Consider the following 15191-nt stretch of genomic DNA (forward strand, 5'->3'; position numbering starts at 1 on the left):
CAAATCCTTATCAGAAAGCCTAACTCATGGTTTAGCGAAGTCCTTCGTCCTTTATGTGAAACATTATATTCGTGAAGAACAAAAAAGTGCTTGAGAGCTCACAAGGGGTTAACAGCAAAGGCTTATATTCGGGGCAGCAGAGAACTAAAATCATCATAGCGTCCACCACGGCTGACGGCAGCAGTTGTTACAGAGCGCCTGGGGAGACCTTCCTCCCCTTCCTCCTCGCACCTCAAGGACTGCGCTCTTACAATGGCCTTGGCCTATCGGCCGGTGATGCAATCGGGTGGCATGTTGTTATCTCTGTTGGGATGGGTCCTGTCCTGCCTCACTACCTACTTACCCCAGTGGAAAAACCTGAACTTGGAACTCAATGAACTGGAGATCTGGACCATGGGACTCTGGCAAGCTTGTGTTGTCCAGGAAGAAGGGGGAATGCAATGCAAGGACTTTGATTCTTTCTTAGCTTTGCCTCCAGAACTCAGGTTTTCTAGGATTTTGATGTTTTTCTCTAATGGATTGGGGCTTGTGGGCCTCTTGCTCTCAGGATTTGGGTTGGACTGTTTGAAACTTGGTGAAAGACAACAGGATCAAAAGAAACGGCTGTTGCAGTTTGGAGGAATGCTCTTCTGGATATCGGGGATTACGGCTATTGTCCCAGTTTCTTGGGTTGCCCACTCCACAGTCCAGGAATTTTGGGATGAGAATATACCAGATATTGTTCCCAGGTGGGATTTGGGGGAAGCGTTATTTGTTGGCTGGCTTGCTGGATTTTGCCTGATATTAGGAGGATCCCTACTTAATTGCACAATCTGTTCAACTGAAGTCCATCCATCTTCAGGCCATTACGCAGTAGCAGAACAGCAAGATCAGTGTCAACACTTGGAAACTGAAACCAGGCCTTAAAACCAGGAGTTTTAAGTAGTACAGAAAAACTGCTCTATCTTTTCCAAACTCTAGTACAAGCCAGAAGCTTGTTCCGTAGTAATTCAAAGGACTCTTTGTTACTTAGCTGATTCCTAAACTTTCATGTTTTCTTCATAACTGGGATTTGGAAGTGGTGTAATTTCTCACCTGTAGAACTATTTAAAATATTGTTTTACAGGAGAACGCTCAAGTTTTTCATAGACTGTGTAGAAAAGGTGCTTTTATTTTCTCAACTGCACTGTAAAATCCTCAAGATGAATATGCATGTTCTGTTACATCTTGGCTTTTAACCAAAATACGTACGCTTCCTTTTCATACAAACCCAATTAACTGAGCCGCAAAGCTTGATTCCCTGTCGCAATTTTCCACTTGCCTAATGCAGTGACATATGAGCTCGAGTGTTTTTTTCCTCATCCCAAACAGTCTACGTGAATTCATTGCCTCAAATTGTTTTTCAGTGTACTAGCAAATCGCAGTGCTAAGAAAACTGTAGATTTCTGGCGTGCTACCAAGAGTTGTGGATGTCTTTTTGTGCATGGGGTATTACGGTGTGGGTGCTTCATACCCAAGAAGTTGTTTACCCAATCTAGCACATAGAATAACTCAATTTTAAGATCTGCATCCCTTATGCACCAAAAAGAGGCTGAGATACACAGCTTTCAAAATACCTGCCTGTGTCAGAAAATAGTGCACTGAGGTTTTATGTGCTCTGTCAAAGGCTTCTTGGTATCTGCTCACCTACAGCAACATGTTGCTCTCAACGTGTAGCCGTTAACTTGAAGCAAATGATATTTAACTGGCCTCAAAGCAGACGGCCTCGCTTAAGTGGGAATATACCAATGTGGTATTAAAATACCTTGTATCTGTGGTTCTTAGTTTAATTTAAAAACAAACTATGAAATGCCAAAATTAGCAGAACTGCTGTAATGCTCTAGCAAATCAATGCACAGCAAAGTATAGAATTAAAAAAAAATTAACTTATAAATGCAAACTAATGAAAGATGAGCCTAGCTGTGGTCACACCCTTCAATTACTGGTTTACCACACTACTTCCCAATCCCCCAAACGCTGCACATAACATAAGGCTGGAGGGGGAGGAGTACTTCATGCTTTACAAAGCATTGTTTTAACTTTTGTCAATGTTCAGTATGTATTGTCTGCAAAAGCAAGCAGTTCAGTACTTCTACAACTGCTAAAAATGAACTTAGTCCACAGACATAGGCTGCAGTTAGTTGGATTGCTGTTGTCTACACTAGGATGGATTTTAACCGGTACCTGTAACTATTTACCAGACTGGAAAGATCTCAACTTAGACTTAAACGAACTGGAGTTTTGGACTATGGGACTCTGGCAAACATGTATAGTCCGAGATGTAGGAGGAACACAGACTTTGATTCTTTCCTAGCTTTGCCTCTAGAATTCAGGACTTCCAGGATTTTAGTATCTTCATCAAATGGACCAAGCTTTCTGAGCCTTGTGATCTCTAGTCTTGGTTTGGACTGCCTAATGATGGAGGGCACAGAGCAGAAGCTAAAGAAACAGCTGTTACTTCTTGGAGGAATACTCATGTGGATAGCTGGAGTTCTGGTCCTAGTCCTTGTTTCTTGTGTTGCCCATAATATAATCCAGGAATTTGGGGATGAACAGATCCCGGAGATTGTACCCAGATGGGAAATAGGGGATGCACTGTTCAGTGGCTGGTTTGGGGGATTTTTTGTAATTCTAGAAGGCTCCCTACTCCTCTCCACAGTCGTCTTGTCATCTGAGCATCAATTACCAGAACAGCATACAATGGCAGATATGCAAGACACCCATCAGTATGTGGAAACTGGAAATAGAGGACATTGAAAAGGGTAGATGCTGGGCTTTCAGATTTCTTACTCTTGCATTACAGTAAGGGAAGGCTGCTGAACGGACAGGCTGTTGTTTACAAGACTGAGGGCAGGGATTGTTTCTTATTGTGTAGTTCCTTTAATTACACTAATGGATGAGCTCTGCAGATCCAAGTCCCTGTTGTTTTTTCTCCAAAATCTGATCAATTGCAGTGTTTGTGTGTGTGTTTTTAAATGATAAATGAGTATAAAATCTTGGATCTCTAGGTATGCATGGAGACTTGACCATATTTTACATAGCAGAAGCTGTACTGATGTTGTGGGGCTGCTTTAAAGAATGTCTTTCTTACAAAAAATACTCAAGTTCTGAAACAGTTTGTAGTGCTAGTTCAACACACAATACAGAAATATAATACAAGGTATAACCTTAAATGAAATTCCATGGATTTATATTCATTTACACCAGCATAAACTAAATGTTGTCAATGTCATGTAGTACAAGATTCTCCATCCAGACCGTGTGTGTGTGCACATGGACGATCGAATATATTCCAGCACACACGCACGATCTCTGGTAAGCCAGCAGTTTTGAATAATAGTAAGATGCTGCCTGGTGGAGAGTTGACTGTGCTCATCGCTACTGAAGTTCTTATTTAATGAACGTAAAGAACTAACTTAAGTGTATGAATAATTTTCTTTATAACTTATCCTAAGACTTGTCAGTGATTGATGTGAACTTTCTATAAATTGCAGTGATTTTACATTGACAAATCTGTAGCAGCCATCTGTTTCTGCAAAGAGCATATGAAGACATAGAACAGCAATAAAAGAAATAAAACACTGGTCTGGAAAAGAGCTTTGTTTAAAAAAAAGTATTTTCCAATCACTGAAACACATGGAAAGTGCAGAGACAAGTTAATCTATGTGATGTATTTGCATACTCTTACAGACAAAATTAGAACAGAAACACATTCAGAATATAACCTGATTAAATATTTAGTTCAGTCCTGAGCATTTGATATTTAATACAGTATAAACATAGCAATAGTTTTTTTTTTTTAAAAAAATGATTTGTTCTATTACAATTTCTGCTTACCTTTGCTCATTTGGCTAAATATTCTTGTACCAGTAATATTTAGATTTTGATATATGCAACTGCATGATATTGGTACCTGGAAACAGAACTAATTACATTTGTTATACCCTGCTGTGCAGAGTAAGTTCTACTTGGAGTAATATTTATAATTTTAAACTGATGGGGGTTATTTGTATGTATTATTTTAGCTTATTCTATTGAGTGTTTTGAGTGTGCATAATTTGAATTAGTTAAAAACAAAACAAACAGAACTGTTAAAAGCTGCCTATAAATATGTTCAGCCTTACCAATGTGGAAAGGGAGGAGCAATAAGTCTCTCATTTTTAAATGAGTTTTGCAAGCTAAAGCCAGCAGTACTTACATTTTGGCCTTACCCCGTGCTTACAAATCAGGTAATACTTTTTTGAAAATTATTCAATGTGTGAGAAAAAACAGCTAAGCTGGCAAGAATTTAGGCAGCTCTAAATACTTTTCACAACAGCATCCTTATTTTTATGGCCAGAACTGAACTATATTAAACAGAACATAAATAAGACTGTAAATAAATAAAAGAAAAATCATAAAGTATACCTCTAAACATTATTCTACAAACATCTTATATAATCAAATTGAGAAGTTGAAACTGCCAACCTTCATTTCACCTCTACATTAAATAATTCCAGACTTGTTTTTTAAAATTGACCTTTCGAATATGAATGTTATCTCAAACCCAAGAAACAAAAAACAAATGGGGCATTCATAAAGGATGTTCAACCAGTCATAATGCCCAAAATAGCATGTTTTGCTATACATTGAAGTGAACTGATGCGTTTGTGCATAAGAAAACCCTTGGGTGAGGCTTATACAGACCTCTCACGACAGAATTGTCACTTTGAACTTCAGACAGCTGCTACTATATTGTGGTTATAGGCACTTCCATTTTCTCACCAATTACAGCCTTTTTGAAAGATTAAGACCATGCATATGCGGCTTGTTGCTTGGGGAAGAAAACCTCAGCCACTGCATTAAATACATGTGAGTGCAACATACTAAGTAGAAAACGAAATAATTCTGTCTACGCTGTCTGTCTACTTGTGCAGTCCAAACAAGGTAAAACCCCAACTGCTTTTACCCAGACAGGGCTGTGTAAACATCCGATGTTCTGGACTTCTAACAGAATGAATACAAGTTGATGTTTCTTCCTAGGAGGCTTCTCCATATAAAACAAATTTGAAATATGTTCTTCATATCTAGTTATTAAACCTGTGCACGCTCAACTGCATACAGGGTCAGTTGTGTATTTTTAACAATGTTCTGTATCAAAATAGGCAAAGCCTTCTAGTTAGGATCTTTTCAGATCAGAAAGGGTTTACTTTACCAACAGCAATCTGACTAGATTTTTCTGTTGGTACAAATACTCTAAAAAAAAAAAAAAAATAATCTCCATGTATTTGTAAGCCTAGTGAACATTGCTATATTCTCCTAGTCAGCAATAAGAGCCTTAAAGACAAAAGATTCATATTGAGGAAACCCTCACTAAGTGTACAGTGGCTATAACTATTCTGATTTCAATGCTGGTATTACAAATCTGATTCAGCTTCCAGTTCAGAAAGCAGCTGCCCTTTTGGTAGTCTCATAATAAGTTTTTAGGGTTACTTGTCTGCTTTGTCTTTCCTCACTCTCCAGCAGATGCAAGAAACCTTTTAGTGCAGGTTAAAGTACTGTACATTCACAAAACTAAACTCTGGGCTCTGTTTCTTCCTGTAAAGTATTAAAAACAAAAACAGAAGATATTTGTTTTCAGAAACAAAATTCCAATATGGGTGATGAATCTAATTAGCAGCTGTTGTGAGGCAGCCTTGATGTTTTGGAAAGGAGTTTACAGTTGTAGTTAACTTCAAACTATGAAAGTCACACTCTTATACAAAAATATTGCATGGCAAAACAGCCATCTTCACAGTCTGCTCACATGAAAATAGTGAAAAGATAAACAATCTTCTGTTGAACGTAATATTTCTCAACACAGTGCGGTTCAACAGGATACATGCTTAGTACTGCCTTTGTTCCTTTGTTCCATCTTTACAAAATAAAAACACACATGCATTACATACAAACTGTACAAAATCAGCATCAGTATACCAAAATTAATCTACTTTGGTTTTCTGGTTGTTGTTTTTTTTTGTCTTTTTCAGGCATACAATTCAATTCACTGTATTTTACAAATAAACATATCAATAGTGAATGTAAAATAGAAGATCTTTTAAAAGCAGGTCACTAGAACTAAAAAGTTCATCTAAAAAAGAGATGAGCAAGTGGGAAAACACTTCAATGAAAATGCATAATTACACGTCATCAGCTGGAAGGGCTGGTATACTGATCTTTGCTCTTGTGAAATATGCTATCTTCTCCCTGAAATTAGAAACAAAAACAAGTTGTTATTTCACCATTTATGGCATGACTCTAATGTCATCTACTCTAGAGTTGCTAATGTCACAGCGTAGTTCTTTAAAATACAGGCTTGGAAAAATACACAGTGAGGAAAATACACAGTGAATTTATTTACAATTGCATTTGCCAGAATATCTTGTAATTCCTTTCTTAGGCAGATTTATGTAAAAAGCAGCTCCAATATTGAACAAGAAAAAGTCAATGTTTCAGTAATAACTGCAATGACAAGACAAAAATATTGATACAGTCACTGCATTTCCTATGATGATATCTGGGGGGGGGCAGTGAAGAAAAGGCAAAACATTTAATTCTGACTTGGGAAAAGGGAAAAGAAAACTTAAGAACTAGGTCCGTGCAAGCAGCAGAATTGTCATCCCAGTCTCCAATTGTTTCCCCTGTGCTGTTACCATTTCTGTCTCTTACAAACGGAGAGATTACTGAAGCATAACAAGTTTGTACATGCTTGTCTGCCAGAAGGCTAGAAAGCAGATGATAAATATTGGGGGCTTAAAAATCAAAGCTCAGAAGAGACACTCTTCTTGAGAGCTTCAAAATGCCTCTGTGTGATTAGTCTGAGGCCACATCATTGTACCAAGTCCAACTAGCAGGACGACTACAATTCAGCCTTAGGAAGTAACTAGTTGTCCAAGAGACTAAACCATCTTTTTTCACTGGTAAGCTTAAGTTCTGATCAAAAATAGCAGCCCAGAGCAAAATCAACTACATAAATGGGATTCCTGGGTGAATTGTGTTGTGATTAGGAGATAAAGGAGAAGGGAGGCTTACTATACCCTTCTTGCAGAGGAATGATTGTGTCTTAAGCACTATCACGTGTTTCTGTAAACTTATGCAGCAGCATTTCTGTGATGACTGTTAAATTTCCATCACTGTCCCCCCCCTTCTTTTCAAAAAGTGTTGCTGAGAAAATGAAAACCCTATGAAGATGCACTGAATTTCATACTGAAGTTAAATAGCGCAACTGTAACGCTTCTTTGCTGAGGAACCCTTTCTGCTTCTCTCTGCTTTCTTACCACCACCACAGCTCAGCTTCTGTCCTGTGAGCAAGTTACCCAGCCCTCTCAAACTCCAACTTTTAGCTTTGTTACAAACGGTTGATGTGTCTTGCAATTCTAAGGTGTGTGGACTTTTATTGCAGGTCATGTTTAGTTATATTTAGGAAAAAAATATGTTACTTAACTACACTAAAAAAAAATGTGAAAAAGCATAAAAGGCCATACCTGAATGACTGCACCTGCAGCGGCACTTTCTGGCTTTGCTCCCGTAACCGGCATACATCCTTAGAAGCTTTCCTCATCAGTTTCTCAGCACTTAAACCTTGTTTCTGCTCTTCTTTTGACTGTTCAGCCTGTAAAATAACTATAAAATAACTATATTTTGCTAATAATGAGCAACTGCTTATTTCACAGAAATGACAAATTCTTCTGTCAACCAAAATCTCTACACAAAGGGCCAGCAAGACAGAAGATGTTACGAAGTCTAAGCAATGAGCACTCAGTAAGGTAACTGAGCATTTTCTAAAAATACAATAAAAACAAAAAGAAGTGCCATCACAGGTAGTTACTAAGTACTGTAAAGTTTGATATTTCTTCGGGCAATACCTAGACAGTTAAACAATTCTTAAGTTTGTACAAACAAATGCTGTCTATCCAAATGTCTTTTTGGAACTGAGAAACAGTAATTCTCCTTCTGTGTAAAATATTTTTATTTCCTAATGTCAGCTGTTAGGAAAATTGTCTATACCTAATCTGAAATGACTAAATGGTGAAATTATCTAAAAAGAAAGAGCTCTCAAAATACACATTCAAGTTCTGCTAACCTTTGCAAAGTTAATATTCATGAATTCTTACACTTTTATTCATGACACAACACTATTTATGTTTGTATTTATATACAAACCATATTAACCATATTTACCGTTACTCAAATGCATGTCAATTCTAATACTTGCAATAACGCTGTATTTTTTCAGTTAAAAATGCTAGTCTGAAAGAAATGTGAGACTAAAGACACATTCTTTCAAATTGCTTTCACCCAACTGAAAATCTAGCTTTAGTATCCACTTCAGCTTAGAGGTGTTCTGTAATTTTATGTAAGAAAATACCTGTTGTAGAACATTACGATGCTTACTATATATTGAACTGGTTCATGGGAAAAACAAAGCCATAAAATAATTTTCTTCTTCTGCAATGCATTTTTCACATCACCGCCTTCTATTAAAACGCTTTATAGGCACTGAGGGCATAAACCAAAATGAGGTTAAGCTGATGCTAAATGCATTGGAATCAAGTTCCCAGTACCACACAAACAAATATGAGTGGGAAATACAGTCACTTATTAACAAATGTATTAATTTTACTACATCCAAATTTTCTAGTGAAATCTACTGTAAGTCCTTCTTTTATGACGTTAATAAGGGATTAAAAACAAACTGGTAGAAGGGTTGATACAAGACAAAGGCATTTTGTATAAAACAGATGTGCTTAGCATTTTCTGTAAGGTAGCCCCTTCCTTATTCTATGAATCCGTTACTAGAGACTGCAAATAAGAGCTCAAGGGAACAGAAGCTTTGGAATAAACAGGTGAAAGATGAGAACTCCCAAGGGGTATCTTTGCTCCATGGACACTGATTTCCATCTCAGCAGCCCTTGCTGACTTGCTTCTCCCTAGAGCTGGTGATACCCATCAATGCTCTCTCAGTCCTAATGGTAGTGAAATCATAGACCTAGTGGGAAGGTTCACGTAAGCTGCTTAAAAAACACAGATTTTACATGTGGATAAAGACGCATTCTTTCATTTGCATTGTAGCAGTATCAAAGCCAAGGCAAGAACACCAGCCTCTACAAAGGTATCTGGCCTGGTTTCAAGGATCTTTCTTGATATGAATGCAGTTCAGTAAATACCTACCCACCAGTAAACCTGTGCTGCTGTTAACTTCAGTTCCCAACTCCAAAAGAGCAAAGATTTTAAAGTGAAATTAACCTGTAAACATTGTTTCCCCTATTTGTTAGTGAACATAAGTTTGCAATCTACAGCTGGCAGTGTATTAATTAATTTTACGTATGTCACTGGCCATATGTTTTTATCAGATCCCACAGCTAATATTTATCATCAATACACTAAACATAAAATTAGTAAGTTTTAAAAAATTGTATCTTCTCCCTAATTATATGCAAGATTTTTGTGACTACTGCATTTCAGGCTATAATCGTTTTATAAACACATCGGTTTTTTTCTTAACGCTGGCCATTCACTGTGCTGATATTGCACTCCTTACATTTTTATCAGAAAAATCCTTTAATTTTTTATATGCATAAAATTACTCTGAGCCAACAACACATAGTGAGAGACCAAAGGTCTACAGACTTGTGATCTCTGTCAGACAGGTGTCAAATTTATTTTGAACTAGCGTGTCAGGCTGCAGGAAGCTAAGAGACATTCCCTGCTAGTGCAGAGCAGCAATCTCCAGCAGAAGGAAGGAGCAGACAACTGAGGGAAGTGATCTCTCCCATTTGCCACAGCTACCTCGAACGTGGATTGGGACTCAGAACTTGACAGTTTCAGGATGCTCTCAGGTAGACTTTAATTTCAGTCTAGTATGAGAACATGCACATGAGAAGGTGTGTACAAGACTGGGACTGTATTAATATCATGGTTCTTGACTGATTTATAGCCAGTCAATCCTCCATCCATCTAAAACACAGAGGCACACAAACTTTGGCTGTGCATTCCTTAAGTGCCAAAAATCTGACCTCAGCCAGAGAGGAATCCCAGTATCCGTGCTTAACTTAAGCATGAGATAACAAAGAATAAGAAAAGATGAGCAAAATTAAAGCTGAAATGCTAACTCCTGTCACATTCATTTTTTTTTTTTTTTTGTGTAGGAGAATGAAAGCGAGCCTAAAGAAAAATTGTTAAGTGCTAAACACCAAAACACTGGAAACAAGGACATATTTGTGTTATTAATGACACAATTTAAGATTACTTTTACATAGACTGTATCTTGGAAAAAAAAAAGATATTTGTGGCCATACACAAGAATCTTTTTTGGACACGTGTGAAGAGGAGGTACTTCAAAGGGCGCTAGGTATCTGAAAACTTACTTGTATGAGGATTTAAGACAAACTTTGAAATCCTGGATGATTTCTCACAGAAATGCTACCTAAACAGAAACAATGTTTGTGCTGCACAGAATTACCTACTGGTTTTGATCTGCAGTTATTAGTGGGCTTTACATTCTTGCTATACTTAGGAATGTGTAGTAGGCAGGGAAGGAATGGAGTCTGGGCATTGGGCTTCAAGCAGAGTAACTGCCTGCTAGCAAGCAGCCACTGATTTTCAATATCCCCTACATCTGCAATTTCTTTTTCCACTTGAGACTCTCTCAGTTGTTCTGGCACTTCTAGCTGCTGCATTAGTCTGTGCCATTATAATGCCTGCAGGATCTCAAAAATAATGTATGATGATGTTCTGTGGACTGCTGTGTTCTGCTAACCCAAGAGGAAACACTGACAGCAGAGTACAGCATTCTCAGGGTTGTTTTGTTCCGCAGGGGAAGGCTGCAATGATACTAAGGGCAGAAATATTTCTAGAAACTTGGTAAGCACTGTTCAAAGAGGTGGAGTGGTTGTGATCATTGATCTCACTTTTAGCTTGGAAAGAGGGACTTAAATGCTGTGCTGCAGCCTGCATGTATTTTAAGAATGTATATTACTGCCCTTATTCCTCATCGCAGCATGTGTCACTGGGCTGATAACTGACTCCAGAAATATAAGATATCAGACACCTATCTCCTTGGAAGAGCTGGCTGAAATAAGAATGCACAAATCCAAAGGAATATTAAAAAAAGAATATTAAACAGTACTCTATTCTAGTGGGAATAAGCTTGTGGGTTTTGTTTTAAATTAAACAAACAATTTAAAATGATTGTCCTGCATTGAGCATTAGATACAACCTATAAACTTACAAACAAATGTAGATAAATTTCTTTTATATAAACTGCTATTCTTATGGGTTAAATTTTTCAAAGGTCAAATACATCCAATGAAGTAAAATAATAATGATAAAACATGGATACATCATGTGATATTTAAACATTGTGATGTCTTACTCCATTTTAATCAAGGGTCTTTCAAAATACTTTTCAACACTGAGCCTGAACTGTGCTAGTTTTTATAGCCATTTTAAAACTTAGCTAAGTATGGCCAACAGCAGAAGCCAAGGAAGAGACAGACAGAGAGGACAGCACTGGTCAAGAACAGACGTGGGAGAACATATTGGGAAAATGCTTTGTTTTCTAAGCTGATGGTCAAGGCCTTCTTGAAGTAGGTGGTATCACTCTGGTTAATGACCTCTGCTGGATTTTTCTTCCATTTTCTTTCATTTTTCTGCTTTTTGAGTCTACGTAAACTTGTGCTATTCACAATGTTTGGTCAAAAATCTTTTTATATATTTATATATTTTATATAATATTATATAGTTTTATAAATATAAAATATATTTTTATATTTACAGCTTTTAAACATCATAATGTGTTTGTTTAACTTGCTACCCCTTCATTTCCCTATTTCTCATATTTAAAAGATGATGAATATATAAGTGCTCTCCTCCACAACACTCATGATTTTACAGTTGTAGCTTTAGGTGTAGCTACTTGGCAATTCCTAACACAGAATCTGTTTCCTTCCTTTGACCGTTCTTGTTCACCCTTTGTAGTCTTATTATCTGCTTTGAGATGGGGAACCATACTGAACAATGTTTAAGTTGCAGGTAGAACATGTATTTATATCATTAAAGAATGATGACTTGTTTTGTTCCAGCTTTCTAATTCCCAATGTCTTATTTGCTTTTTGGCATCAGAGCATTGTGATGTTTTTGTTTCTTGTATCTGCAGTATCTCATTCCTAATTCAGCTAATTCAGAGCCCATCTTTGTATGTGTAAATATTAGGATTATCCCTTCCCTGCCCTACACAAGGCTATTAACTATTTTTAAAACTGTTATTTACATATTAAGAGGTCCTCTGCAGTTTATTGAAATGGGTTTCCATTTTTACTACTTTGAATAACTTGTGTCCAGGAGAGGATGATCACCCTCATAGTTTAAAAAACACAACCAAATGCCCCCCTAAAACAAAACAAAAAACACTTAAAATCCAACTTTTTTCACGTATTAAGTCAGAATTTCCCATGGTCCAGCTTGTCACTGCTGCCTCTCATCCCTTCTATCCTTATTCTTGTCTTTACTCACATGAGGGCATCCCATCTTAGTTTGTTAGATTAGAGACTGAATATATATTTGTATTCTTTTACAGACAATCCCATGGAGAGCAGAATTTGGCTTTAATCTGCCAAAATTAGAACAAGTATGTCCTGCCTAAAGAACTAAGCCACAGCGGAAGTACCACCCTTCCTGTACACCCCCACTACTGTAAGTAATGGCTGTTGCCTCTCCCTACCTGATAAAATGATCTTTTGGCTACCAGTTCTGTGAAGGCTGCAAATCAGCTAATGCTGGAGGACAAAAAGCGTATGAAACTCTGTAGACATATGGCTGGGATGCAACTGTTAAATGAACTTTCAAGTAGACACCTCTGCTATTTTACTACACCAACCACACCTATTACCTCAAATAACAGTTTCTACTCTGAATTACTACAGCATTTAGATAGGGGTGCTACAACAATGCTGCTTCATATTCTAGGTGTAAATACTGTAGTATTGACTAATAGAGGAAATAGCATTTACACATCTGAATTACATAGCATAAGTAGTCAACTCTGAACTTCTGGAAAAATCTGTAAATGTATTTGTAAAAAAGGCAAGAGCATATCTCTGTTCAATCACACAAAATCTGTATGCTGCTCATACCTGTTTTTCAGCTTGTTTCAGGAGTTTCTGAAATCGTTCATCCTCGAGCACACACAGGGGAAGGTCTGTCTCTCCTCTACCTTTCATTTCCTCAAGCTTCTGTTTAAGATCCCGCAAGGCCTGAAGCTCATCATTCAGTCGATTCTGTCGTGTGCGTGACGCCTGGAGGTCCAGCTCCAAGTCCAGGGAAGTGCGGATAGGGCACTCTTGCATAGCTCTTCGCATGATCGGTTGGCAAACAGGCTGAATCATTTGGGAAGGAGAAAAATAAAAATTAATATCCAGAAAGGCTAGTGCAGAATTTGACAGAATACATTCAGAAAAGCTCAACTATTTTCTGTTAGCAGAAAGTTGCTATAAGATCCCCATCCAAACATCCATCTATTCTGCAATTATTTTTCGGTCAGTCATTAAACATAAGTGCAAAAGATTCACCAAAAACTTGTAGAATGATATATTGACAGGTTAAAACCAAAAAACCCTGGTCTGATCCTCAGGACAGCACAATACCAGTAGTCCAAAACTACACAGACTTCCCCACAGATTTCAACTATATATTTTTTGTTTTTTTACTCAACGGTTGCTTTTTCAAGGCCCAAGCAAATGATGTTATGAACTCTGTAAACAGGCACTTTTTTAGTATATTTCACATTTATTTACTATCCTTTCACTGTGCATTTTCACATGAATAAATTGGGCAGTACAAGCTGTCCTAGGCTATTTTATACTTCTTTCTTATGCCAAATGTAATCCTGCTACCTGGTAACAACCCTTCTGGGGAAGCGTATTTTTAGTTGCAGTCAGGATTAAAATATACCTCATAACTTATAAGAATGAACTCTGTGTAAAATAAAAATAATCTTACTCTCTTCTCCTTCAGTCACTTTGTTCCTCATACACTCTTGGAGAAGAGTAAATCAACTTTAAAAGCATATCTGAATCCTTGAAATTTCCATCAAAATTTGCTCAAGATGCATGCTGCTGATGTTCACATTTGTGCAGCTTAGGCTGCCTTGGGTCTCTTTGTAACACTACGGTTCTTTAACTCAGACTGCTTTGACGGTAACATGTTAAAATCCAACAGTAGATGTTGCAATGCTGAGCGCCAGCACCTTGCTGCTGGCTCCAGCCACAACTAGAGCAACATAAGCTTTGTCAGTGGAGGATAGTGAAGGATAAAGACCATTGTGGGGAGGTCTCAACTTGAAAATAGAGTCTACATCTGGTAACTTGCATCACTTTTGCTCAAATACTTGAAATAAAGCATATGGCTTAAGTTACTTGCTATTCCTCATCTCCAAACTCTTTCCCTTAAACCGCACAGGTAATGCAGCACTCACCCGTTTAACTCTTAGGCTCCTCCTTTCTGTGGCGTTTCTCACAAAGAGAGACTTTTTGGCCAGTGTTGAGCTGTCGCTGTCACTTCGATTCAACTGTCAAAATGTATATAATGAACAGAGATATAAAGCATCTTCACATACAAATACATCTGTATTGATGAAGACAGTCCAAAAGCCTCAGTGTTGATCATACAGGTAGGTCATTCTTACTATACATGTAAAATACAAGAAAAAATAACTAGAGCATCTACTCTAAATTTCTGCTCCTATGCCATGACAATCACTGATCTTACTGAACTAACTAGTAGACTGTTCAGGAATCAAGGAAGATAACTGGCTATTAAGTACCACCAAATCACTGGCTGGCTTCTGTATGACTGCAGACTATACTACAGAGTTCATTTATTATGGATTTCTTTTACTTGGGGCAGGCTTTAACAAATTTACCACAGGGAAGGAAAATTTCTGTAGACATACACCTTTTGTTTTGTATTACTATTTGTAAAAAGTACAGGTGTGTGTACAACTTCATTCTGAAGTACTTTTTCCTTCTCAAATATCCACCACAGAACAACAGGGTTTTTTTTCTTAGTTACAGCATCAGTCCCACATACATCAACACAGGCTGATTGTTAGATGCATCAACATGCGTGGTGGTAAATCTTCAAAGAAAACAGAAGCA

At 37.5% G+C, this 15191-nt stretch overlaps 3 protein-coding genes across 4 annotated transcripts in view; 2 read left to right on the top strand and 1 right to left on the bottom strand.

The window, feature by feature from the left end:
* The first annotated feature begins 252 nt into the window (after positions 1-252).
* Positions 253-906, top strand: LOC116489176 (putative claudin-24). The gene has a single exon (XM_032187354.1). It carries the CDS (start codon positions 253-255, stop codon positions 904-906), a length of 654 nt encoding a protein of 217 aa, XP_032043245.1.
* A 1219-nt stretch (positions 907-2125) lies between these two features.
* LOC116488574 (claudin-22-like) lies at positions 2126-2775 on the top strand. The gene is given in 2 exon segments (XM_032186229.1): positions 2126-2309; positions 2312-2775. Coding segments are annotated over 2 exon segments (648 nt in total).
* An 887-nt stretch (positions 2776-3662) lies between these two features.
* The window catches only part of WWC2 (WW and C2 domain containing 2), a 99858-nt gene continuing 88329 nt past the window's right edge, over positions 3663-15191 (bottom strand). The window contains exons 20-23 of one of the 2 annotated variants that reach the window (XM_032186397.1): positions 14510-14602; positions 13170-13412; positions 7521-7648; positions 3663-6243 (exon numbers count right to left, since the gene is read on the bottom strand). In XM_032186397.1, the coding sequence (XP_032042288.1) occupies positions 6177-6243; positions 7521-7648; positions 13170-13412; positions 14510-14602 (531 nt within the window). In that variant the 3' untranslated portion in view covers positions 3663-6176. Of the gene's footprint in view, positions 6244-7520; positions 7660-13169; positions 13413-14509; positions 14603-15191 lie in introns of those variants that run through there. The other variant, XM_032186398.1, reaches the window with a different exon arrangement.

Source organism: Aythya fuligula, chromosome 4 (assembly GCF_009819795.1).
Source record: "Aythya fuligula isolate bAytFul2 chromosome 4, bAytFul2.pri, whole genome shotgun sequence".
In the NCBI taxonomy this organism is placed as follows: domain Eukaryota; kingdom Metazoa; phylum Chordata; class Aves; order Anseriformes; family Anatidae; genus Aythya; species Aythya fuligula.

Coding starts and splice junctions, on each gene's coding strand:
- LOC116489176 (XM_032187354.1), top strand. CDS start 253: ATGGCCTTGGCCTATCGGCCGGTGATGCAATCGGGTGGCATGTTGTTA.